General features: G+C 38.5%; 1 protein-coding gene across 3 annotated transcripts in view; it reads right to left on the bottom strand.

Moving 5' to 3' along the window:
• The window catches only part of LOC105492844 (ArfGAP with SH3 domain, ankyrin repeat and PH domain 1), a 395,792-nt gene that overhangs the window by 175,031 nt on the left and 192,805 nt on the right, over window positions 1-27,956 (bottom strand). For all 3 annotated transcript variants that reach the window (XM_024796318.2, XM_071067822.1, XM_071067823.1), the window contains one exon: window positions 17,677-17,749. In XM_024796318.2, coding sequence (XP_024652086.2) covers window positions 17,677-17,749 — 73 coding nt within the window. The remainder of the gene's footprint in view (window positions 1-17,676; window positions 17,750-27,956) is intronic.

Raw genomic sequence — 27,956 nt, 5'->3', positions numbered from 1 at the left:
ATTATTTTTTTAACATACTGTATTATAAAGTTATCAATGTCAATACTAGAAAGATCACACACACGTCCCCGAGACACACACCTGTGTACAAAATTAAGGGTTTACCCAGCAGATTTTCAACAGGCACAGAGAGTGAGACAGCAAAGAACCATGATTCTGGTGGAGGAAACAGCAAGGGCAACGGCAGAAGGGATGAACACATTGCAGAGTACATTCAGCCATCTGAGGGGAATGTCAGTTCAGAAGTATAGGGAAGAGGAGGGAAAGAAAGCTGCAGTGGTGGAGCACTGCCACAGGAACAAGTGTGTCTGAAGGAGAGGGACTGGTAAGGCAGAAAATGGCCCACTCACTTCAAGAGGTTTTAGAGAGCAGGATGCAGCTCTGTTTTAAGATCTTTACTACATGCGAGCGCTGGGAGACTTTTGGGCATACAGTACAGTGGAGGCTAGGGTAAGTAGGTGAGAAAGAGACTGGATAAAAGAAAAGAACGCAGAAAGAAATGTGATTCATCCGTGAAGAAGAGACATTCTTTCCCAATATTCCTAAGAAACTTCTGGCATCCATGACATTGTTGCAGAAGGCAAGATAATTGTTTTGTTGTTGTTGTTGAGACAAGGTCTTGCTATTGTAGACCTGCGTGGAGTGCAGTGGCATGAACATGGCTCACTGCAGCCTCAACCTACTGGGCTCAAGTAATCCTCCCAACTCAGCCTCCGAAGTAGCTGGGACTATAGGCACATGCCATCAGGCCCGGCTAATTTTTAATTTTTTGTAGAGATGGGGTCTTGCCATGTTGCCCAGGCGGGCCTCCAATTCCTGGGCTCATGTGATCCTCCCACCTTGGCCTCCCCAAGTGCTAGGATTTACAGGTATAAGCCACCATGCCTGGCCTGCAAGATAATTCTAAGAGCTAGGTGAATCCTTTCAGTTCAAATAAGAATGAAATGATACAAGAATGAAATCTGGTCTAGTTTTCACAACTAGACCAGAAAAGGCCACTTCATCAGGATTTCAACTACCAGCATTTCTGTGGGGAGATGACTAATATAAACTAATCACTGATTTACTACTGTAGTATTACTATTCCAGTAATAATCATGATTAGAGCTAGTTTATTGACTGTATGTTATTGCATTAAGCACTTTAGATACAATACATTACTCCATTCACTCTTACTAACAGTCCATGAGATAAGTACTATTACCATCCAAGTGTGTAGATACAAACACTTAACCCTTGTTCATACAGCTCATAAATAAGGGAATTTAAATTAGAATATGCCACCCCAAAACAAACCACTTCAGCATAACTATTATTTTGAGCTTAAAGCAATTAAGAAACAGCAAGGTGGCTGGGTGCAGTGGTTCATACCTGTAATCCCAGCACTTTGGGAGGCTGAGGTGGGCAGATGGCTTGAGCCCAGGAGTTTGAGACCAACCTGGGCAACATGGTAAAACCCCATTGTATTAGTCCATTCTCACACTGCTAAAAGACATACCTAAGACTTGGTAATTTATTTTAAAAAGAAGTTTAATTGACTCAGTTCAGCATGGCTGAGGAGGCCTCAGGAAACTTAGAATCATGGTGGAAGGGGAAGCAAACACATCCTTCTTCACATGGTAACAGCGAGGAGAAGTATGAGAGAAGTGCAGAGTGAAGGAAGGAAAAACTCCCCACAAAACCATCAGATTTTGTGAGACCTCAGTCACTACGATGAGAACAGTATGGGGGAACCACCCCCGTGATTCAATCACTTCCTATAAGGTGGGGATTACAATACGGATTACAATTCAATACGTGGAGATTACAATTCAGATTACAATTCAAGATGAGATTTGGGTAGGGACACAGATCCAGACCATATCACCGGTCTCTACCAAAAATACAAAAATTAGCCAGGCACTGTGGTATGAGCCTGTGGTCCCAGCTACTTGTGAGGCTGAGGCAGGAGGATTGCTGGAGCCTGGGAAGTCGATGCTGCAGTGAGTGGTAATTGTGCCACTACACTCCAGCCTGGGTGACGGAGTGAGACCTTGAACAAAGAAAAGAGGAAGAAAGGAAAGAAAAGAAAAAGAAGGAAGGAAGAAGGGAGAGGAGAATGGAAGGAAACGAAAGGAAGAAAATATTCTGCCCAAAAGTAAGGCATAAATCTCCCTTTATAAAGTGTTTCCCCCACCTCCTTTCTAGGAAGAGGAGAAAAACCCTTGTCACAAGAGATGAAATGTCAGCACCAAGATGAACCTGCATAAATAAACCTTGTTAAAATAACCCCTATCATCTATTTGTTTCCCCCTTATATTTATCTTCCCTATAATTTACTGCCCTATAATTCCTAGAAACCTCTTTTTCTCTGTCTTGTCACTTCTCCACAATTTTCTGCCCTTTGCTAAAATGGTATATATAAGCTCCTAGGCCTAGCTGCTTCTTCGGGATTTTTCATTTCTTTTCTGTGAGGCCCCTTATGTCCATACTAAATAAGCCTTTTCTCCTGTTAATTTGTCTTTTGTCCATTTAATTTGCAGATGTCAGCCAAGAATGTTTTTTCCCTCCCCTATACTCCACATCCTAAAGTAGGACAGGCCTAGGTTCAAATCTTAAGTCTATCATTTACTGTCTGTGTGGTACCTTGGTCAAGTAGCTTTATCTTTCTAAACCTCATCCTCCCCATCTGGAAAATGGAAATTATAATGGCATTTACCTCATAGAGATGCTATTAAATATAAGATATTGCATGCCAAGTGCCTGGTACACGATGAGCTCAATAAATATTTATAATGGCAATGACACAATGATGACAACCATACCAACTATTCATCTTTGGCCACTGCATTGGAGCCAGCCTTTTACCCCGTGGACAGGAGGCAGAGGCTTCAGACAATGCAGAAGAGTTTCTATCCCTAGGGATTGGCAATAGCAAATACCTTAGGAATACATTAAAATTCAATACTCTTTAAACTTTCTTTGTATACTCATCCAATGAGACTTTCCTCAAAACTTTCAGAACCATAGCAATTATTGAATAGGTCTCTCCCTGACGGGTTTGTCTAACTAACACCATGTGTTATATCTTACCAAATTGAGCAATTTTCACAAAACCTCTGGACTGGACTGCCTGCCAACCTAACCTTTGATTCTCAGCAACTCTAATTATGGCTGCTACTTATTAAGCACTGACTATGTAGAGGGATTCAATCACAGTGAATATCCTGAAACTCATGTGATACTCCCTCAAGGCAGTTGCTTTATAGATAAGAAAAATGAAACTCAGTGGTGAGGAAAGGATTAGATCCCACTTCATTTGATTCCAAAACCTATCCTTCTCCACTGACACACTCAGGAAAGACTATCGTGAATACCAGAATATTGTGTGCCACAATATCTATTCAGAATCCACTATGTGAAAGACTTGATGACAAATATCAGGAACAAAAAGGTAAATAAAACAAGACTTCCTGTCCTGTAATAATACTGACAAAGTAATAATAAAGATAATTATTTGCAATTACAATTTTTGATTAATGTGCCAAGAAGTATGCTAAGTATTTTTCCTGCATTATCTTGTTCAATGTTCACAATTTAGAAACTGGTTTAGAGTAGTTAAGCAAGTTGCCCCAATGTCATACAGATAAGAAGCAGTAGTGACAGGCACTGACCCTAAAGCCTGTGCTCCTAACTAGTATACTTGGTTAAGTGTAGGAGCCTCTAGAAGTCTTTTAACTTTAGCCAGATGCCAAGTGATTGAGAAACCTGAAAATCCAGGTCTTAGTTCCAGACTCTACCATGTCAGGAGACTGAAGCTCCTAGGGGCCTTAATTTCTTCACATATAAAACAGGTCTAATAACATCATTGGCCCCCTGCTGATTGGCCACTAACAGGTAAAGGTGTCAAAATTAATACAAAAGCTCTTTTGGAAAAACACAAAAAAATTATAAAACCACAAAGGATTATTTCTACTTAACGGGTATAATAAGGCCTTGAGAATACTCTCATAAATCCATCCTAAAGAGCATTCCAAACCACAACCAGGCAAACCTAGACATCATTTGGTGAAAGATCACACAGAACACAGGCCTCAGTGACACAGAGACTGGGGTCTGAATCCCCACTCTGGTTCTAACTGGGCATATATAACCTTGGAAATGGCACTTAACTTATCTGGGCCTCAACTTCATACATGAAATGGGACAATGACTATAAGGTATATGGCATGAGTCTAAAAATACCTTTACTTCTGTTAATTTCATATACCCTAAAATTCAGAGCTGGAGTTCTAATGCTAATGGATGCTAATTTAAACATGGTATTTTTTGGAGGATTCCAGGACATATAAGATGACTGTGGATCAAATTCCACGTTTTCTGTTTATAAACTGTGATCTAGGGCAATTTATATATCATCTCAGACTCTGTCTTCTAAAATGTAATTAATACCTACTTGATGGGGTTATTAAGGGAAATAGATGAGAAAGACTATGAAGTGCCTCATCTAGTATCTGGTATGCAGTGGATGTTCATAAGATGCTAAGTACCATTCCACACTCCAGAGTCTTACTTCCTTAATTTCCCATACTCTTTCCTGGGAGCCTAGCCTCTCTTCCAAGGTCTTTACGCATGCTCTCCTTCTTTGTTAAGAGTCCAGAGGAACACATGATAAACATGTGTTTATCATCTTATCCTTATGAACGAAGAAAACTCTTCCAGAGGCTAGCTGGGATACGTGCGTTATTACACTCCAGTCATAAAACCTATCCAAAGTTCTCCTGTCTATAAGTTCCATCACAATTTCAGGACTCACCCTGACTTTCAATGTAAGTGTAACCTACCAAGCATCCTGTTATTCATTCTCTTCTTAGCCTCTTGACAAGCTGGGGGTCCCAGCTTTACAGAGTTATATGTTCAGTTACCAGTGCTGGGCCTGGCACATAGTGAGTGCTCAGTAAAATGCTCACTGCATATAGTTGATTCTCATAAAACAAGCCTTTTTCCTTCTTGCAAAAAATACTTACCAGCAGCCATGTGCCAGCCATATAAAATACAGTAAGCTATAATGTAATAATAAACCCATGTAATATGTGACATAAATCATAGCACTGCCATAAAAGGGGAAGTGACAAATTCTTTTTATATTATCCTATACATATTTTGTAGCACTAATCACACTTATAAAATACTTAATTCTATTTGTTTTTAAAATTATATAAGTAATTCATATGCTATTACAGAGATATATAAAGATAAAATTATAATTTCCTTTCCCCTTTTCCAATCCCATCCCCTTAAAATAAGCAAAGTTAATAATCTGGAGTGTATCTCAGTGACATCTTATAATTTAAAAAAACATACATACACACACAGACACACAAATATAGGTGTTTTCACCCCTTTCTCCCTTTTAAAAAAAATAAGTGGGATATTACATACGACCACCATGGCTTGCTTTTTTCCTATGGAATAAAAATCATGAAATTTAATATAAGTAAACCTAATTATTTTAACTGTGATTATGTTCCATAACAAATCCCCCTGTTGAGAGGATACTAGGTTTTCTGCAGCTTTTGCCATCAAAACACAATGCTGCAATAAATACTCTGATACACAAGCTGTTACATGCCATTACTTTATCGCTGGAAAAATATATTCACAAAAGCAGGATTGCTGGGGGATAGTGTGTACATTTCAAATTTTAATTAATACTGCCACATTCTTTCCAGAGAAGCTGGTTAAAGCAATTCACATTCTCAGCAGCAATGCACATGTAACAGGGGCTAACTCTCTTCAACCATATCAGCACATAGATGTTACTATTCTTTTTTAATTCTGGCCACATGTGTATAAAAAATTGACTATAGTAAGCCTATCTTTTTGTATTTTATTGTCCATTAACATTTCCTTTTCTGCCTGTTTACATATTTAGCTTAGTTTTCCGATGCTAGTATTTTTCCTATCAGTTTGTAAGAATGTCTTGTACAAGGGATAGAAACTTTTATAATATGTGTTGCAAATATTTCTTCCATTTATCTTGTAACTTGTTAATGGTGCCCTTTGCCATAGAGAAATTTAAAAATGTCATGTAATCATATATATCAATCTGTATGCAAAAGACTTTTTTTGGTTTCCTGCCTTATGTTCCTAAGCCTTCTAATAGTATTTTTAAAAACACTTAATCTTTAACCCAAAACAATGTTTATATAGCACAGGAAAGGGTTTATGAAAGTAAGTTATTAAACTTTCTAAAGTTTTATTCACTTCAATATTTAAATACTTAATACATCTGCAATGAAATTATCTATATGGCATGAGAAGGAGTTCTAACTTTAGAACTCCTATAGTTCTAAAGAAGGCAACTATTTAATATTTGATAAAAAAAAAAAGAACACAGAGACGACACTTGAATGGAGTGGATTAGGTTTCATAAGAGAAGATAACTGAGCAGAAACTTGAAAAATGAATAGTTGTTTAACAAGTAGACTTGGGGTGTGGCAAGAGGTAGCAGCATACCATACAGGTACCATAAAGTACTCAGGAATAATGAAGCCAGTGTTTGCTTAGGTGGGCTGAGATAAACAGAAACTAACATGGAGTCTTTGGTTGCCTCAGAGTTTACCACCTTCAATCTAGAGCTAGGTAGGTTAAGATTTTGTTTTGTTTTAAGAGAAAGGGTATCTTGCTCTGTTGCCCAGGCTGTAATGCCGCAGCATGGTCTAGCTTGCTGTAGCCTCAATCTCCTGGGCTCAAGTGATATTCCCACTTCGGCCTCTCCCTAGTAGCTGGGACTACGGGCATGCACTACCACGCTTCGCTTTTTTTTTTTTTTTTTTTTTTTAAAGAGATGGAGTCTTACTATGTAGTCCAGGCTAGTCTCAAAATCCAGCCCTCAAGCAATTCTCCCACCTCAGCCTCCCAAAGTGCCGTGATAGGTTAAAGTTTTAAAAGCACTGCCCTCTGTTCCTGTTCATCAACAGATAGTTGCTCAGATCCTTTTTGCCACACCAATCCATAAACTTAGTGCCGCCTGTCCTGTGACCCGGAAAAAATTTGTTTTAACTTTACAGACACCATATTATTGGGGAATGAGGGCTGGATTTTTGGATCTAAGCTCCTTATTTTCTTATCTATAACACTAATTTGGAAACAACTGCTGATTATGAGCAAATTGTTTCACTTCCCTGAATCTCTGTTTCCTTACATTTTCCCACCACCACTAACTGTATTAGTCTATTGTTAAGATTAAAGACAAAGTCCTTGGAGGCAGAAAGCCTTGTGGACATTTTTTAAAACTGCTTTTCTCCATGCCACTTTGGATGATTCATTTCTATAATTTCTGAAGGTCATTTTGAATTTGGAGTTGTTCTTTCAAAGTCCTAGCCAAGCCTCAGCACGAGTCTGGCCCCAGCCTCTGGGGTGTTATCTGGAAACTCAGCATGCATATTCTCATTTCTGCAGCACTGACAAATCCATTAAATAACAGAGCCCCAAGAAAAGATACCCAAAGAGTTCCACAGGGCTATTACTCAGGATTTAAACAGCACCTGAACATCACTCTCCTATAGCAGAAGTAGAAATGTTCTCTCTTCTGGCTTCATCATACAGCCTTCCTACCTGCCAGAAGAAGTACACATTACACTTCAGTTTACTGATGGCTCTGTAGGTAATTGCAATGCTTTGAGATCTGGCCCCTAAAATAGGCAGCAAAGACACAACCAATTCCTCCCCTGCTTCAGCCTCCACAGTATAACCACCCAATGGAGCCAACCCTTCTAAATAAATAGGTGTTTAAAAATAGGACCCCGTATTTTACTACTAATTCACAAACTTTCACTAAGCACCTACAATGGGATACAAAGGTTATTTAGTGTTTAGAATTATGGCCTTGGGTACGACCTTTAAGTCCTTCTGAGTTAGTTTCTTGGCTTATAAATTATATGTAAAATTGAGATAATAAAACCTCATTGGGTTCTTGTTCTGCTAATGAGGTGGTAGCCTAGGACAGGACTCAGCCTGAGCAGCTACCCTCTGAACCAGTGCTCTGCAAACTATATTTTGTGGTTGTTTTTTTGAGACAGGATCTCATTCTGTTGCCCAGGTTGGAGTGCAGTGGTGCAATTACAGCTCACTGCAGACTTGACCTCACTGGTTCTGGCAATTCTCCCACCTCAGCCTCCTGAGTAGCTGGAACCCCAGGTGCATGCTACCATGCTCAGCTAATTTTTTTTTTTTTTTTTTGCAGAGATGGGGTTTTGCCATGTTGCCCAGGCTGGTCTCGAATTCCTGGGCTCAAGTGATTCGCCTCCCTTGGTCTCCCAAAGTGCTGGAACTACAGGCGTGAGCCACACTGCACCTGGACTCTCCGAATTATTTTTAATCATCAATCTCTGTCAGTAAAACATTTCAAAGCATTTCCAGTCAATGCTTGTATGTTTATTTAATCAATTATATATTATTATATATTATACTACATATAACATAGTACATATTACATATAACATTGTTTATATAAATCACTGGTTCTGATCTCAATGTCAGAGGTTCCAAAAACCCCTGAAATTAACTGAAATATTCTGCTTTGTAAGATTTTTTGTTTTAGGTTCAGATAAAGTGTGTTGTCTTTCTGAGGTTTACTAAGGGGTCTATCTATGACCCCACAATGTTCGGAATTAGAAGAAATGTTAGCTGTATCTGAAGACAAAGCTTCTTGCCCTTTCTGGGTGCACAGTTGGCGAGTCTGAGGGAAGGGCAACAGCACATGTGTGATCAAAAGGGGCAGGTCTCTTTGGATCAGTTGCTATAGAAATGCGGTATTGTTAGAAACTATCAACTCCCCTTTGGGTATAAACAGGGCATTTTAGAGGCTACCAAAGTATCTTCATCTCACTTCATAAACAGACCAGAAAAAAAATCATCATCTCTGTTTCACTGGTAGAAAAACCAAGGTCCTGAGAAATGAAGGACTTGTTAAGAAATACTTAGTTACTTCCTGTCAGAGTAGAGATCACATCCCAGCTCTCTACCTAGGAGCATCCCAACTCCTCACTGTACAGGCAGCATAGAACACTCCCCAAAACATGACCTCAACTAGGCTTCTCCACTTCAGAACTCTGGGAAAAGGCATCACCCTCAAATGTGGACAAGTAAGATAATGAGGACCACAGAGAACACAGATGTGCAGGGTACTCCAAAAGTGTGTGTTTGTGATTCAGAATACACACAATGGGCCAGGAGCAGTGGCTCACGCTGGTAATTAGCACTTTGGGAAGCCAAGGTGGGTGAACTGCTGGAGCCCAGGTGGTCAAGACCAGTCTAGGAAATACGGCAAAACCACGTCCCTACAAAAACCACAAAAATTAGCCAGGCATGGTAGCAAGTGCCTGTGGTCCCAGCTACTCGGGAGGTTGAGGTGGGAGGACCACCTGAGTCTAGGACGACGAGGCTGAAGTGAGCCAAGATCATGCCATCGCACTCCAGCCTGGGCAACAGCATGAGACCCTGAGTTTAAAAAAAAAAAAAAAAAAAAAAAAAAAAAAAAGGATCTAAATAATGGAAAAAACAAACCTTTAACTTGAAAAAAAAAATTTAAAAAGACACGTGCCTATTATTTTTTTCTTTTAGCTCATCTGATTTTTCTACAGTAAACACATTAATATCACACTGCACTTTCACAATGGGGGAAGAAACCAGAAAACACCAGTGAGAAAAATCAGCACGGGCTGTTCCAGTCCCCTCAGCACCCATACTGTTCTCCATAAAGAAAAAAGTACATGTTTGATCAATTACCCGAGACATGGAAGATCTGAAAATATCCCTGTTGCCTGTGAATGCAACAGACAAACTGGCCAAGCAAAGTCATCCTCTATCAACCTCTAAATGTTCTGTCTTATGGTACTGATTATCAATGAAAACCACTTCAGAATCAGGCACAATCTGCTTGATTTGCATACCCAAATGGGGCATCACAAAATCAATAAGTAGTTATTCTTTCTTGCTAAAGGCTTAATTGGAGAAACCTCTCCAGTCGTAAAAATAGACATATAAAAATTCACGTTGACATGTGAACTAGAAATAAAATTAAACACACACATATGACTGCTTGTTAGAGGTTGTCATGGCACGGTTGTTTTCAGAGGGCAGATTCTTTGCCATGGTTTAAGTGCAACAGCTTTATACAGGAAAATACAATCCTACTTTAATGAGACATAAACCATTTAAGAATGATGAAAATGCAACTGGAAATAAGAGGCAGCAAGACATAGGTAAAGTCATAGAATCTTGACTGTAGTTGTCAAGAAGGGTCTGTTTAAGGCTCAAAGGTGGTTCCTAACAGTCATTAATCTGAATCTTTATGTAAACAGTGAAAATAATTAATTGAAGACTGAAAAGCACAATGGACTCTACCTGGCACATAGTAGGTATTCAACAAATGGCATCTATTATTTATTTTTACCAAAATAAATCATTAAAGCATAGAAACACATTTATATATTCACCTTTAACAGAGCAAATTTGTTGTTCATCCTAAGGCTTAAAAAAAAACCCCAAACTAGGCTGGGCGTGGTGGCTCACACCTGTAAACCCCAACACTGTGGTAGGCAGAGGTGGGTTCAAGACCAGCCTGGGCAACATGGTGAAGCCCCATCTCTACCAAACATCACCTCCCTCCCACACACAAAACAAAAATTAGCTGGGCATGGTGGCATGCAACTGTGGTCCCAGCTGCTACTCGGGAGGCTGAGGAGGGAGGATCACCTGAGCCTGGGAGGTCAAGGATACAGTGAGCTGAGACTGCGCTACTGCACTGCAGCCTGGGCAACACAGTGAGATCCTGTCTCCAAAAAAAAAAAAAAAAAAAAAAAAAATACACCAACCCCAAACTAGTGGTTGTGGGATAAAATTATTTAAAACTACTTAATTTATCATGATGTATATTCCCCAAAGATAGAAGCACACATCATTAAAAAATTAACTCATTTTAAGTAAAATGAGAGCACTCATTCTACAACCAGCAAAATAGAGGAAGTGCATACACAGGCTCATACACGCAGTGAATAGCTTCTAATTTCAAGTAAAAGAATATGCGAGCCAATAACTAGGATCCAAAAATTGAAACTTTCTAAGAAGCCTGGGGTTTTAATATTATTCTGGAAAGAGACACCGATTTTTAAACAGCATTCTTTTGAATCCCTCCAGTTTATCCCCACATAATTTAAGGAGTAATGCTCTCCTGGGTAAGTATATTCACTTTTGGGGGAAAAAAAACCCTTCCTTGACCATTCTGAAGGAACTCATTATTTTAATTTGTTTTCACTTCCCAAGGAGTAATAATAGACCCACAAGAATTCAAAATGCCTTGAAGGCCCAAAGAAATTTGTTTAGATTTTGCTCAATCATGGTATTTCTATCTAAAGCCTTTTAAGAGCTTAAGAATTTTTATTTTTATTAATCAATTTACTGTAATTCAAAAAGATTTAAAAAAAAAATCTGGTTATCCACAAACTTGAAAACAGCAAAAAAGGTAAAATTTCCTAGAGACAAGCTGCTTTTGTACACCTTGTGACATTTTATTCTAATCTATTATACCTCTTACATATGCCTGTTAAGAGAATTATTCTCCCCACTGAACACCGCAGGATTAAAATAAGCATTACATGACACCACGGTAAGACACCGAACCTAATTACCAACTCTAGTTACAACTGAAGTCACACTATACCTTCAAGTTTGAGGAAATGCTTAACTAAAAAATAGCTCAAATGAAGTTGTTTGGTTACAAAAGCATTTGCTTCCTATCCATTGATAAATTGAGTACTTTACCTTTAAAATCCTAGATTTCCTTGTGCACTATGAGCTTTTTCTTAAAATACATAATTTAACAAAATGAAAAACTGGAGAGAACACCACACATTTTTTGCCTTAAAAAACACAAATACTCTCTTATAAAACTACTACTTAATTCTAACTGAAAGGGAATGGGAGACAAAAATGTAAGGAAATAAAATCAATGGCTGTCTTTCTTGTAATGAAAAAGCTACAAAACTGTTTACAACAATTTAGCTGTGTTTTGAAAATAAGACTTTCACATCATATGCTTGTGATCAAATTATATACCACTATCATTTTTTTCTTGCCCAGAAACATTAAAGGATTTACAAGCCTCAACTTTCAGACCAACAATGTTATAGATTCTAAGGGGCAGCATGTGTTACCAATAAGCTATCATTTATTCTGAATATATCCTGGCATACATTCTAAGGTACCAGCCATATAATAATATGTTCATTTAATTTGAGCAAAAAAAAAAAAAAAAGCCAAAACTTTAACACAGAAAAAGACCTAGTAGCAGGAATATCCTGAGTTCCTATTCCCAGAAAAAAGTGTATACCTGTAACTGTGTTGTGTGAGAATGTATCTGTTCAAAAAGATTAATGTTTTCAACCTAACTCATTTGGTAGAACAGAAAACTCAGTATACCCATGCTTACTATGAACCACATGCTTCCATTTGTAAAAGTGTCACACTGTGTTTTTTAAACAATACTGAGAAGCAAACAGTAAGCTCTTTTCTCAAGCCACACCTGACTTATGTGCATTCACATGCTTATGCTTCCGAGGGAATGCCAGCCCCACTCCTACTGTACTGACCCAGGGTCTCTCACAAAGATCAAGATCAAGATGCCAGCCAGGGCTACAGTTGTCTGAAAGTTTGCCTGGGGTTAGATTTGCTTCCATGTCTCACTTGCAAGGCTGGCAAGTGTGTGGTAGTTCTCCATAGGACTGCTTGAGTATCCTCAATATGGTAGCTGGCTTCCTTCAAAGAAAATGATCAGAAAAAGAATGGAAGGACCAGGTGGAAGCTATCTTGCCTATGGACTGGCCTTGGAAATCACATGGCATCACTTCTACTACATTCTATTCATTAGAAGGGAGTTAATAACTCTGGTGGTACATTCAAGGGGAAGGGGGATTAGGCTCTATCTTTGTAAAGAAAATTGCCCAAGAATTACAATAAATTAAAACCTCCACAGTGCCCAAGAAACTAGTCATTTTAATCATACATTAGCAAAAGGGCAAAAGGAGGGAGAAAAGGGAAAAGGGAGAGGGACCACTAAGGCAGACTTCCTAAACGACAATCTGTTTCACAGATTAATAATGTTAAAACTTCAAAACTTAGAGAATAACACAGGAAAACTGAATAGCGTGGAGAATTTTCCATTGGTCTAAGCAGTTCACAGAATTGAGTTTTGTTTTGTTTTTTAAAATGTCCTCATACACAACAAGGAAAAGTGAGACACAAATTCCCAGAACAATCTTGAAACTAAAGGGCTTGCATGGAGACAATTTGTTAAAAAACAAAACAAAACAAAACAAACAACAACAACCAAAAACCCCTCATTTTCATACTGTGTACTAGTACTGATAAAAGTTTATGTGTAAAAATAGCACATTTTAAGAGTAACAAGCTTCACAATGTTTAGCCATCTTTCAAATCACTTTGTGAAGTTGAGTGATTGGTAACCTCCAACCAGAAATATAGAAATGCTTTTTAAATGTTCAAAAAGTATCCCATGGGTTTTGTATCACTTAAGCATTGTGAGAAAACAAGAAAATTATAAAAATGCATTGGGAAACAGATAGCAGGGTTCAGCTTCTTGTGGTTTCTCTGGATGAGGCCAAAAGCCCTTGCAGGGAAACAGCTTGGATTCCACTGAGCATGTATCATGGAAAGCTATGCAACACCACTGTTTTACTCATTTAGTCATTTTTAAAGAATTAAATGTCATAGTGTTGTCCATAAACCCAGCTATACTATACTTGCTCATGACTGCAGAAACCCTATCAGGTCTCAATAGTCTGTGAGGAACCTGGAGGGATCTGAGTTTGTCCCTATATTTCTGAGACAGGACCATGGTAATACTATTTGTGGTCTCATCTGGGAAACACCAAAGTCATCCCACAGATTACAATGCTGGGAGTTTCCATTTGATGGATCCATTCATGAATATTCACGATTAGTGAATATTAATAGCTGGTCTCAGAGAGCTTCCCAGGTAGTAATCCATCCAGCCAACATGTAGCGATTCATTCAACCCTTATTGAGCCCCTGCCATGTGTTAGGTAGAAGACAAATACAAAGTACCTGTAAAGAGCAAAGCTGGGGGCAGCTGGGCTCTCTTTCTGTTATTTGCCAGGTATGGTACCCTGAACAAGTTATTCTGGCTCTCTAAGCTTCAGTTTCATTATCTATAAAATGAGAACAATGGTACTTTCCTTATCGGCTTGTTTGGCTTAGCCTAGTACAGCATAAATACACAACGAATATCATTTCCTCCAGGTGGTACTCCCTTAGTACCTTCCTCATACTACCTCAGATCCTTCTTCCTATTTCACCCTTTGCACTTTGTAAGCTTTCTTTTATAGCACATCCTAGTTTCTAGTTATAAATACTTTCCAGTTTGATGATCTGATTAACATTTATCTCTCCCCTACTGGATTGTAAAATTCATGAAGGCGGAGACTTTGATATGCCAAACACCTAACGCCCAGAACAGGAGAATATAATAGGTGCTCAATAAATACCTTTTTGAACAAACTAATAAATTACCTTGACAAATGCATAAACTACGAAGATGAAAAACATAGTACTAGTCTTATCAAAAAGCTCATAGGCCAGTGCAACGGTTCTTAATTTTAGCTGCAAGTTAGAATCCGCTGGGGAATAACATATTTTTTAATCTCAATAGCTAGGCTCTACTCTGGAACAATTCTAGGGTAAGGGTCTGAGAGATTCCTGTTTTTGTTTTTAAGAGTTCTTCAGGTGATCCTAATCAACAAAGGTAAGACTCATTATCTACTCCAAGAGAGATGGTTAATAATTGCAATACAGTGGGATACATGTTCTCCTACAGTATCAGTCTAATAGAACAAAAGAACTTCCTGTGATGATGGAGAAGTTTTTATTTCTGCACTATCCAATATGGCACCCACTAGTCATATATGGCTGTTAAATTCTTGAAATGTGGCTAAAACTGAAGAACTGAATTTTACATTTTATTTTAATTTATTTAAAATTTAAAACCATATGTCACTAGAGGCTACTCTAATAGTACAAACCTAGAAGTAGGGCACACAGAACCCCTAATCCAGACTGGAGAGATTCAATGTTCAGTTAGCTGTGCCACTCCCATCCACAAAGAGGGTGCAGTCTACTGGAGGAAGCCATACCCAAATTACACATATAGCCCTTGAACTCTCTCCTCTTTACATCCATACAGGAACAATCTCTCCCTTCTGTCATACCCAGGGCAGCTGTGATCAAGGAAATCCTTTAAAGAACAGGAAGAAGCATATCCCCCAGTAGAGGAGCCTTTGTATGAGCTGTTGAGTGATGTGGTCATTGTGGCCAAGGGATGAAATGCATCTTGAGGGAGAACATTTGGAAAAGAGTCACATGGAGGGGGCCTTCAGCACAGTAAATACAGCAGCATCTCACAGCTGTAAAGCAAAGATCTCCTTTTTGCAGCTCACAAGTGTAGAGCCTCAGGCACAAACCATCATCACATTACAGAGAACTGACCGTTCTTCCTGAGACAAATAATGGTTCTCATTAAGCTCTTTATAAAATCAGGCTGGTCAAACGTTTTATGTGGAATCACTGAATTAAAATAGAGAAGGCACTCAAGCATTCATCTAGCTGTCCTTTTCCCCCATCTACCATTTGTTAAGCACCTACTATGTGGCAGGCAGTGTATTAGGGGCCTTAGATGGTCTCTCCTTTTGTCCATACAATCCCCTGCACATTAGATATTATTTTTTTAATTTATGGTAAGGAAATGTAAGACTCCTGGAAGTTAAATAATATACTTGACTTGAACCAGTTTAACAAAGCTAGGATTCAAACTCAGACTTAGACTACTTGAGTTTCTCTCTTTTTTAAAAGGGTGTGCAGTGTTCTATTATATATATACTATTGTTTATTTAATAAATCCCTTTTATTTTCTGCTCTTCCAAATCACAACCAAGGCTTCAGTGAACCTCCTTGTATATAATACTTTAAATATATTTTTATTGGTATATAATATACATACCTACAGAAAAGTATATAAATCCTAAGTTCAGCATCTGATGAATTATCAAAAAGTGAACTTTACCATGTAACCACCACTAGCATCAAGAAACGACAATATCAGCACCCCAGAAGCCTGCTTTGTGGCATCTCCTAGTTATTTATCCCACTCACCTCCCGAAAGAGCTAATATCAAATATAAGGGCCTATCACAGTGTAGGAGTTCATTGAAAAAAATGCTAATGGCAGAAGTTATAAATTAGGTATATAACTTAAGCCAAGACCTAAAACAACATTTGGTCATAACTACATGACCATTAGTTATCTATATTAATGAGAAGTTAGTGTTTTATTGGATATAAAGAAATTAGGGAGCAAAATGAAGGCACCAGGGTGCAAACTGTGTTAACAATTAATACTACAGAATGTCTCAAGGCCTGGGGGGGTTAAAAAACAAGAGAATATTAGGTTTCCAGTTTCATTTGGCTAGTGATTCCCAGCTCTGATGAGACGGGAGGGCCATAAAGTACCTGAGGGTTTTGGCTTGTTCACGTTCCATTCAGCTCAATAATTTCATGATGATAAAATTAAGAGGAACAAGCATTTATTGAACTCCCGTAACCTGGCAGGCCCTTTTCAGATATGAGCTCATTAAATCCCTTCAACAACTTTTTAAATACCACTATCCTCGTGTTACGGAAGAAAAATGGAAGCTCAAGGAGAAATAACTAGCTCAAGGTCACCTTGCTAATAAGAAGTGGATTAGCAAGGATGAAAGCCCGTATCTGTCCAACTTCATGGCCTGCGCTCTTTCTATTATAGTCTGCTGCCTTCCCTCCCAGGTTTTCTGTTAAGTTACAGACCACTGATTTCTTAGAGAAGTAACCCATTGGTAGGTGAGGTGGTACTGCAATAGTAACAAAAGATGTGAGTGAGAAACTCTGAAATCCATTTTGTTTCCATGCCTCTCTTCTACAGTGCTGGAGCCTACCATTTTTTGTGGTTACTCTGTTTTTTTTTTTTTTTTTTTTTTTAAATTTGGTTTGTTTCCTCTTACTCACTGATGACATACTTTTGACTCCAAGGTGACAAAGTCACTAGACAGTTAAAACATTTAGTTACATAGGTTATCTGGCACACCTTCCAACAAAAGAAAAGATGATAGTTCACAGGTCTGTTGAGGTCTGAATTTAACTTTGCCCCCTCCTCTCTAACTTTTTCCACGACCATCGCCAATAATTTTTAAATGTGTACAGGTACACTGAAGAAGGGAAAAGATTCTGATGTGTTTAACTGAAGCCACTGAGTTACAGGTTGACCAAATTCACACAGAAATTTTATCTATTTCATGTCACTTGTGACAAAACTACTCATAACTCTATTAAGCACTTAAGGGTATAGTAAAATCCACTGCGACTAATGCTTTCTCTTCTTTCTGTTTTGGAAACACTAATAGGCTTGGGCTGATAGTCCAGATAAGAGAAAAAAAGAGAAATTTCTTTTACCTACTTACTTTTCCATTTGCGTCAAGTTTCCTATAAACTTAACATCTTTTAAATAACTAAGAAAACTCTGTAGACATTATTTATAATTCATGTTATCTGATTTTTAGTAAGTGCTTACCTTGACCAGAATTATATATTGCTTTTACAGACTTCTTCACTTTCTGAAGGGCTGTTCTATCTTGGTCTAGAGCCTAAAAGAGAAAAAAGGGGGAAAAGATATTAGAAGATTTGGTAAATTAAAAAAAAAGAAAGAAAGAAAAATTCATTTGTAATTGCATTTGTTTTCCTGCGTACCAGAGCAACAGCAAACTGACATATTCATTAACAATGAATCATTTCAGACTGGAAGTCCCTGGCATCTGGGTAGTTATAGTTTCAGGAGAAGTACAGTCATTCCACAAAGCTCAGTGTGTGAAATGGATAGCATTCTAGTCAGTCAATTATCATGCTAAGTTACGCACAAGAAAGATAATACAAGACACCTAAGAAATCTTAAGGCTTGTATTCTCTCATGCATTTACAATCTGGTAAGGAGAAAAAGCAAGCATAGACATGAATGGCACAATACCCAGGCAAGAGGACACTGTCATTTTATCACCTAAATGGTAATTTTAGCCAGAAAAATGTTTCAAGGAGTATAATGAGTAGGAATGACCTGAAGAGCTTTTCACAGTGCTTTTAAGTTTTGGGATGTCTTTTAGTGTTAAAAAAATACTTATGACATATGGCAGTTGAATTTTAGCAATATTTTAATTTAAAAAAACAGTTTGGAAAATGCCATCATGATGCTGGTAACGCTTTTAAATTATTTCTTAGATGATGAATCAACACATTAATCTACTTGTGGTACAAGCGGGGGGCTTCTAGGAGTCTATTGTTGTTGATTCTTAATCCAGGTACAGGATATACAATTGTGTTTAGTTTGTTAAAATTCAGCAAATTGTGCATTTAGGATATGTACTCCTTTCTGTACATGTATTACACTCAAAAAACAAGTTTAAAAGGGGGCATAGTCAATGTACTTGGCACACTGGACTAGCTTCTTAAAACAATTTTAGGCCCCTTTCTGCTACTTCAAGGGTCTGCGGTCAGCCTGGGAACCCCCAGATGATATGTCAAGATTTACAGGGCATGAGAATAACAGTAATAAACTGCATAAATAAAATTTTAAAACATTAAATGTACACTCACATCCATTACATCATCTAAACCTTGGAACTTCAGACCAGAAAACTGAAGCCCGTAGAGGCTAAGTACTTCCCTGAAGAAGCTGAAACGGATAAAAGCAATGGTAGCAGGCACCTACAATTCCCCTTATGGAAAACGGTCTTTCCTACCATTTTCCTTCACCTCTTGTTCTCTAGACCCCAATGTCTGGCCGGGTAAGCACTAGACTCATACTGGACTCAATGACATTCCTAGGATTTCTGGGCTTGGAAACAAGCTCAGTCCCTTTCTGGTCACATCAGCTTAGGACTGCCAGTAGTTCTGTTTCTTGATGTGAGGAAAAATGTGGCCAGACAGAATGACACTAACAGAGACACAGTTACAGAGAAAAGAGGTAGAGACAGTCCTCTGGCATCCGAGTTTTTGCTTCCAGCTGTTCCCAAGGCATATGTCACTGTTAACCTTCCTATAGTCTGAGTACATGAGACAACAAATTCCTTCTGTCCTAAGCCAGTTGAGCTTGGAATTCTGTCACTTGCAACCACAGGTCCTAAATAACACTAGAACTAACATTTACTGAGCACTTACTAGACATGAGGTATAAAACTTATTATATTTATAAAACATATCAATTATATAAGATATATATGCTTTCAAATATTTTATCTCTTTGCATTGCATCTTTATAGAAATTCTGTTAAAGATCACCTTAATTTTTCAGATAAGGAAATGTAGTAGACCTTCAATAAATATTTATAGAAAGGGAAGGCAAGAAAGGTTAAGTAACTTTCCCAAGGTCACAGAGGCAGAAAATGATAACATCACATTCCACGCTTATATCTACCAAATCCCAAAGTGTATGCTTTCTTTACTGGGATGTTGAGACAAAAAACAGGATTTCCAGACTGCAAGTCTAACACTATTTCCACCATACCCATCACTACATTCTAACTCCGTATCTTGTCACATCCACTGCCCACCTGTACTTCTGTTCAATATCTCCCTTTAAATACACTTATATCTCTTTTAAAAAATTTAAATGACTGTATTGTAAAGAGCTAAAATAAATGAAAAAGCATGATCATTTACCATTGATAGGAGATACCCTGAAAACTACAATGTACCTCTACCTATACAAAATGCTCCTTGGCTTAGGATCTCAAGTCATCTCACATACCTGTCATGCTGCATGTCATGCTTAAGGAAATGTTTTATAAGACATTTCAGGGAAGAGACAAATTTTGTATTACTGAAAAGATTTAAGATTTGCACTGTAGAGGAAAGAGGGAAGATAACCAGTATTTAACAAACACTTGGTATAAACCAGAAAGCATGCTAAGAGGTTTACATAGATTATCTCAGTTAATTCTCACAAAAGTCCTAGGAAATAAATATTATTATTATATCCATTTTATGAATGAGGAAACAGAGGCTTGGCTTAGAAAGGTTAACTTGTCCAGGGTAGCTGAGCTGGAATTTGAACCCAGGTCTCTGACAACACAGAGCCTTATCTTCTAACCACTACCTAATTCTGCATTCTAATGATATCTGCGATAAGCTGAGACTAAAAACAGTCTCATCATATGGGGGAGGTGGCAATTACATACCAGTTTTGAGATAAACCTGAGTTTTAAAAAAAATAAGACATTTAGATGGAAAATGATGCAAATAAGCATTTACTTAAAAGTAAATTTACCTAAAAAATGGGTTTATTCCTAGATGAACTGTTTCTGTGATGTCATTTTTTAAAAATGCTAAAAATAGTCATTAATTTTTTTCTATACTTATGATTGTCCTTTTTCCCTGATAAAAAACCTTGGGCCTTAGAGAAATTAGTTAGCTTGCCAAGCGCCACATACCAAGTAAGAGAAGAGCCAGCCTATGCTTTTTCAACCATGCCATCTAATCTGTTGTGGAAGGCAAGTCCAAGTTTCCCCTGAATCTTAACATTTCTTAATTACTTTCAAGAAAGAAACAAAGACCTGCTTCTGGAGGAAAATAACCTATCGGTTATCTTTGCGGGAATAATGACCAAAAAAGGTGACTGTAGTCTAAGAGAAATTACTAAGTGGACTTTACAGTTAACTCCAAATGAGCAAATGAATGTGAAAGATTTCAGCCGTAACATTTGTTGAGACTATCTACCTACTTCCTTCCGTTGGAGGGGGAGTGGGTACAGTCTCAGAATTTTTGTTGAATGTTTACCAACTTGCTTATGAACTGTTAGGGTGTAAAGTTCACCTACTCACTTTTAAAGTTTATTGAAAGCATCCCCATTTGACAGCTACAGTCAGTTAACTCTAGGTGACACTTCTTTTTCTTTTAAGCTCAAGTGTTTGGCCACTGGCAAAAATAAGCTAAATAAAATACACTCTTAAGAGCCTCCTGTTTTAGAGAGCCAGGGGATACTGTCCTTCAGTCAAACAAGGCTCCCTCTAGAAATAACACATGTCTAAGTGTGCTACAAAGTTTTATTCCCATAAATGCCAAACAACAACTGCAGTGACATCCTTTGAAATGTCATATATGTAAAATTAAATAAGGGCTAAGAGAAAAATGGTAGATATTATAGGCTATAAGATTATCTTTCCCAAATCATTAAAAGTAGGATAAAACATGTGCGGGCATTTTTAAGTATGTGTCTGCAGCTGAACAACACAAAAGGGTGGCGTGGGCGGGAAAGAATGAATTAACAAATACATGAATAAAGGAGAATGTAAAGTTGTGCCATACGACATCATTACATTCTCTTTAACATTACATAACTAAGGATCAGGGATGGTAATCTAGGAGAGTACTTCCAACCTTGACACGAAGACTTTCTACTTTTATTTCACACATAGTCCTAACAAGTTTTGTCATTTGAATCTAGGCACAGAGAAGATGCAGGCTGCTGCAAATCAGAGAGAGGCCACTGGGAAGCCATACTGATGGAGGCACTACATGAGAGCTGACAGCCAAAAGGATGTAGAAAAATTACAGAAACCAGACCATAAGGATGGAAAAGTCCTTTGAGACTTTGAGGACAGGAAGGGTAGCATACCCCTCTAGGCCGAGTGGTATCCCTCAGTCACAGCAGAGTGAAACAGCGATGTTCTCAGAGACGTGTATGAATCTGACCATGCCTGCTCAGGGCATTTGAACTAGTTGATTGCTCTGCCTAGAACTCTTCCCCCAAGCTCTCTGGATGACTGGATCTTTCTTCTTACACAGGCCTCAGATTAAAAGTCCTTTCTCCACAAAAGTCTTCTAAGGATACCCTACAGCAGTGTACACACTCGGCCCACCCAAGGGGTACTCTCGAATGCACGTCATGCCAGTTTTTCCATAGTGTTACCATACCCTGAAATGATCCTGTTCATGATTTGTTTGCTTTTACGGTATTTCTCTAGAAGAATGGAAGTTCTATGAAAGCAGGGGCTTTGTATAACCTGTTCATGGCTGAGTTCCTATTCCCAGTGTCTAGCACACAGTAGATGCTCAAAAATGCTTATGAAATGAAGTGACAAATGACTGAATACATAAACTCATCAGTATAATCATCTCCACAAAACAGAAAAGTAGGCAACATAAGACTTGTTTTGAAAATGGTTGATAAAATAGTTTTAAATTTAGAAAACATGGTCCTCTGTAATTCTTCTCCTAATGGTTTCGAACAAAGTTTAAAGGTATACATATCTAATATGTATAGCCATATATGTAGAAGAGATATGACTATACAGTGATGAGAATAATGTCTTAAGAGGACATTGCCTTTCGTTATTCTGTGAACTTTCTTTAAAAATATTTTATTGAAATATATTTACGTTAACTGAGAAATGGCAATACTGTTGCCACTATTCATTAAGATTTTCTAAAATTCTAACTATTTTAGAATTACTTTCTAAATCTATGGCACTTTGTATATACTCAAGTGGGAAAATTGCTCTTAATTTGGGTAGATTTGATTTTAGATAATAACCACAATTCTTTGGAGCTAAATTTTATGAATATGTTTACAGAGGCAGGAAATAGTATATAACAATAAAATATCAGCATAGAATTTCCTAGAGATATGCCAAGGTAGCAGGGAATTATACCTACCATCTAGGATTGCTGTGAGCATTCAATATGTTAATGTGCCTAGAAGTGGCTAGCACAAAGCCTTGAATGGAGCAGGTGCTCAAAAACGACTAGCTATCATTACTGTCACCTCAGAAGGCGGCTGCCAGTGAAACACTTGGAGCAGCGACAGCAAAACATCTCTGAAACAAATACTCCTATACCAAAGTGATTTCCTTAAAAAAAATTTTTTTTTTTAAACTTACTTGAAAAAAAAGGGCTTCCATTGTATTGTTTTATAGTATATTCAGAGAGGTCACTTAAAAAATGCTTTTTAATGGATGCATTTGTCCCATAATCGCCACAAGGTAAATGTTCTTATATGTGTTATTCCTTTAACAGGGGAAGCAAGGGAATGCTACTTTGGCCTAATTTTGGTTTAGACTGATTACTTCAGCCTTGAGTTTGTTAGGCAATCATGCTACCTTGATGGGAGGAGTGAGGATTGCAGAGTAATGTGTTTAGGGATGTCTAATTAACACTTGCATAAGAGGATGAAAAAGTGACATAAGTTCTCATGCAGCCTCACGCCAAATCAGTAAATTATTTATCCATTTTAAGTCTCCATATGCTAGAACACATACATGAATAATCATAATGTGAAGGCATAAGCTCTTTCTGTGCATTCATTCACATTGTTCAATGTGATCATGAGTAGAGCTGTGGATAAAGGTGCCAGAAGAAAGAATGACAATGAAGAATTGTCACTGTCTCCTCCTCAAAAAGGGGAGAGATACAGGCAAACCATGCAAATGTGTGCTGTCGGCCTTCCTGCATAGATTTTGGTATCTGTGGGGGTCCTGGAACCAATTTCTCTGAGATTTTTTCTCATGATCATCAAACTTGGGTTTTTACATCATTTAGGCATTTATTCATCCAGTCAGTGTGCTAGACGCTTCAACAGGCACCAGCCTAAGTGTGAAAACCAAATTGTGCATCTACCTCTCCTTAACCAGCTGCAGGCCTCCTCACTTCTTGCCACAGCAAAGCAGCAGCAACAAAACCCTTTGCTAGAAGACATGGGAAGCCTGGTAAGGCTTCTGATAGGATTGATAAAGTAAGCTGTTCATAAAACATTTATTATTGCTAGCCTGGGGCTTGCTTTATCCATACTTCTCATATCATTCCACTCTGTATCTTATTTTTTAGATGTTTAAGTACCTGTGTCTCTCCCCGTACTCCATCAACTGAAAACTCTGTAAGAATAATACCAGGATAATATTCATGTTTATTTCTTCACATAGAAGATGCTTTGTAAGGATTCACTGACATGAATGAAACGAATCTCTCTCCCTCTCTCTCTTTGGAGGAAGAAAGGAAAGATGAATGAATTCACTGTTCTTCTAATAAAACAAAGTCCTCGCTACTGCCTGTAAGGCCCTATGTGACCCAGCCTTTTGCCCTCTCCCCTCTGTTCCCATACCCTCTACTACTCATTATGTTCCAGCCACACCTACAGTCTTTCAAACCCCAATGCACCAGTCCTGCCTTAAAGCTTTTAGAATTGCTGACCTCTCTCCTGAAATCTTTTTCTTAAAACTCTCTTCGCCTAAATCTAAATGGGCCTAGCTTGTACCTTCTCTCTTTTTTTCTGGCTTTCAGCTCAAATGTCACCTCACAAGGACATTCTGATGGCCCAACTCCCAGTCACTCTCCATTCATTACCCTCTCTTACTACCTAGGAAGAACTAACACTCTCTGAAATGATCTTATTGTCATGCTCCTGTGATTACGATCTGTCCCAATAGAATGTAATATCTCAAAGAGGTGGTACTATCCTGTTCACGGCAATGTCACCAGCATGGAAAACAATAAGAGATGTGCAGTAAATATCTATTAATTTTTTAAAATTTCCCTTCTTTTCACAGGAAAAATGTATTAAATTCATTTTAAAGATTTGTGTTAGTCACTGATCTGGCTGGAGGGCCGAATCAAGGGTGTACAGATCACCCTGTTGTAACCTAAAAGGCCCCAACAGGTAGCATGGTATCAGACTTACTAGAGCACTCAGTGGAAGCTGACTGAATGAACAAGCAAACAAATGGAAGGTGAAGGAATGAATATCTTCCTTATGTCTGTGTCTGACATTTGAGGACCTGTTGGTGGTTTCAGTTAAACTGACCTGAGTACTATGTGCATATGAACTCCTTGTTGCCTTGCCCTTTCCTACACTAGTAAACAGATGGTCCCAGAATCTCCTGACTACTTGAAATTAAAAACAAGAATGTCCATTCCCAGAGACTGTGGAAGAATCCAAAATGACCATGTGGGCACAATAAACCCTGCCAAAGCAGCTCTATCTCCTCATCTGAAAGGGTAAGTGGAGTGGCCACAAATGAAATTAAAACCCAACTAGTCTGAAAATACCTCTCATCATTTCCCCTCACTAGGATTATCTTTCTATGCACTCATCCACCCAGCAAACATTTACTAAGCAATGGCTAGGGGTTAGGCTATAAAGATACAGAAGTGAGTGAAACATAGCTTGTCTGAATGGCACACCTTTGGAAGAGCAAAATAAGTCTCATGGGGGTCCAGGGATAACAAAAAGAAGGTTGGAAAGGAATTAAGAAGAGAATAAGGAACTAACTAAGAGTGTCCCCTGTGGGCCAGGTGCTGCCCTAGGTCAATTCCATCTTCAACCCCTGCAATCTTAGAGGAGACGCCGCTCATGGCATTCTACCTGACACTCCTCTTACAACAAGCCAGAAAGGAATGGGAGTAAGGGTGCAGACAGGAAAGACAAGTTGAGGCAGAGAGAGCAGAACAGAAACAGGAACTCAAAGTACAGCCCCAATTACGGCAGTTTGAGGAGTTGAGGCGTGGAGTGCTAAGAATCATCCTGTGTAACAACTATACAACACCCACAGTTAGTGGGGTTCAACCAGGAAGCAGCAGCGCAGAATACTTGCCAACAGAGGAAGAGGGACCTGGCAGCAGCAGCTTATATGAAACGAAGACGTAAAGATGTTATCATTTGTTAGTTTCAAGATTAATATGAGTTGAATGAGGCTGCCATGAAGGGGAAATGACCAACCTAAAATAAAATTTGATTTGCATAACACAGCCCCAAAATTGAAAGTTGATATGTGATCTGCAAATAAAGGTTTTAAGATGTTTATCTGTGCTGTTTTAGACTATAAAAAGTATCCTTAAGATTCTCCTGTGTTTATAAAGATTTCTATCAGAAACATTTAATGTCCGCTACAGTGCCTACAGCTTAATGGTTGCATGGTTCTCAGCTGGAATTTGACCCAAGAACAGCAAAGATCTGTAGATCCTAAACTTTGAAGGGTTACTTCACAGTTCAGATCCTTGGCAAAAATTTAACATACTACCTTCGGCCAGTATCTCCTAAACAATTCTAAGGATTTAGTCCATGCAAGAAAATATCACCAAGCTATCAACTTCCCGAGCCAAAGAAAAGGTATTGCATAAAACTAGCTCGCAAAAGTCTGCTTTCCTACGTAGGCATAAATTATTTGTTAGGTGTGTATACGTTTTGAGGCAGGGCCTATGTTAGGCCCAGAGTAGGCCTCAATAAATATCAGTCAAATAAATCTGACTCTATATTAAAAGCATCAAGAATTAAAGCTGTACAGAAGAAAACTGGAACTCAATAATGCTGCTGTTTATTTCTCACGTACTGCTTGTTTTAAAGCCTTAGTGTTTATTCCAATCACTCAAAGGAAGCACCATCTTAACTAAGGTAAATATTGCAACACATATTTTTTGTTTGGGTAGCACATGTAAAAGTATTCACTTTCTAATCGCCCCAGGACTCTTGGAGGTTACAATGGTTCCCAAGCCTCATCTTGCCTTTCAAAAGTCAGTCACATCAAGTATCAATGATGAAATCATTTTATAATCATTTATGAAGGCTTAGGACCTGGATGAAGCACACTTCTCTCAATTAATTACCACGAGTTGTAGAGGAAGTCTTACAAAGTTCTACATACAACACGGGCAAAAGGAAGCCACTTGCGGTGAAGGGCCTGCCTACCTCCCTCCCCCGCACCCCATCACGGGGAAAGCAGACACTGAGAGAGACTAGATGAGTGAGAGGAAGGTATGGACCTCCTATCATATCAACAACCTTTTCATTAAACCACTCTGCCTTTTGTACCAACGGCACAATTCAGCAATGTGTATAGAGAAAGGAAAATAGATCCCCTTCAAAACCCTTGATAGGGTTTGGCTCTGTGTCCCCACTCAACTCTCATGTCGAACCCCACATGTCAGGGAAGGAGCCTGGCGGGAGGTGATTGGATCATAGGGGTGGTTCCCCCCATTCTGTTCTCATAATAGTGAGTGAGTTCTCACAAGATCTGATGGTTAAAAAGTACGGCTCTTCCACTCTCTCTCCTGCGGCCTTGTGAAGAAGGTGCTTGCTTCCTCTTTGCCTTCTGCCAAGACGGTAAGTTTCCTGAGGCTTCCCCAGCCATGCGGAACTGTGAGTCAATTAAACTTCTTTTCTTTATAAATTACCCAGTATCAGGTAGTTCTTTATACCAGTGTGAAAACAAATACAACCCTTAAAATCAAACCTGTCACCCTAAACAAGTACAGCCATTCCATACATTCTGTAAAGAGAACTCAATCCACCTCTGAGGGCTAAGCTAAGTCTTGCTTTTCTCTGGGAAGCTCATTCTCTGCACCTAATCAGTAGAATCCTTGATGATCCCACACCATCTGGCACTAAGTTACTACCAGTATCCACAGTTCTAAGTGATCATTAATGTTCTAGAAATCAACTACCATTTGTTAAGAGGTCCAACCTTTGCCTCTTGGAAGAAACACAGCCTACTCACGCGTCAAGCTACCATCTTGAGAGGTGTAAAGCCATGGCTACAAACACAAGCTTTGAGGCCATAGAGAACTGTGTCACTTTTTGCTTGGCTAGCACGCACTGACTGTGTGACCCTGGTCAAGTTAGTTACTCTCTCTGATACCAAAGGTACTGTTAATGCCTTTCTCATATAATACCTGACACAGACATGTGTTTGCTTCTTTTCCTCCTTTTCCCAATGGTCCTCAGAGTCTGATTTTAGCTCATTTTTGTCTCTTTTCTCCCCAATATTGATGATGATAGAATGACAATGTGACACTGCCATTAATTTTATATCATCT

Source organism: Macaca nemestrina, chromosome 8 (assembly GCF_043159975.1).
Source record: "Macaca nemestrina isolate mMacNem1 chromosome 8, mMacNem.hap1, whole genome shotgun sequence".
NCBI lineage: Eukaryota > Metazoa > Chordata > Mammalia > Primates > Cercopithecidae > Macaca > Macaca nemestrina.
Note: the sequence above shows the minus strand (reverse complement) of the source record. Positions and strands in the feature narration are given on the sequence as shown.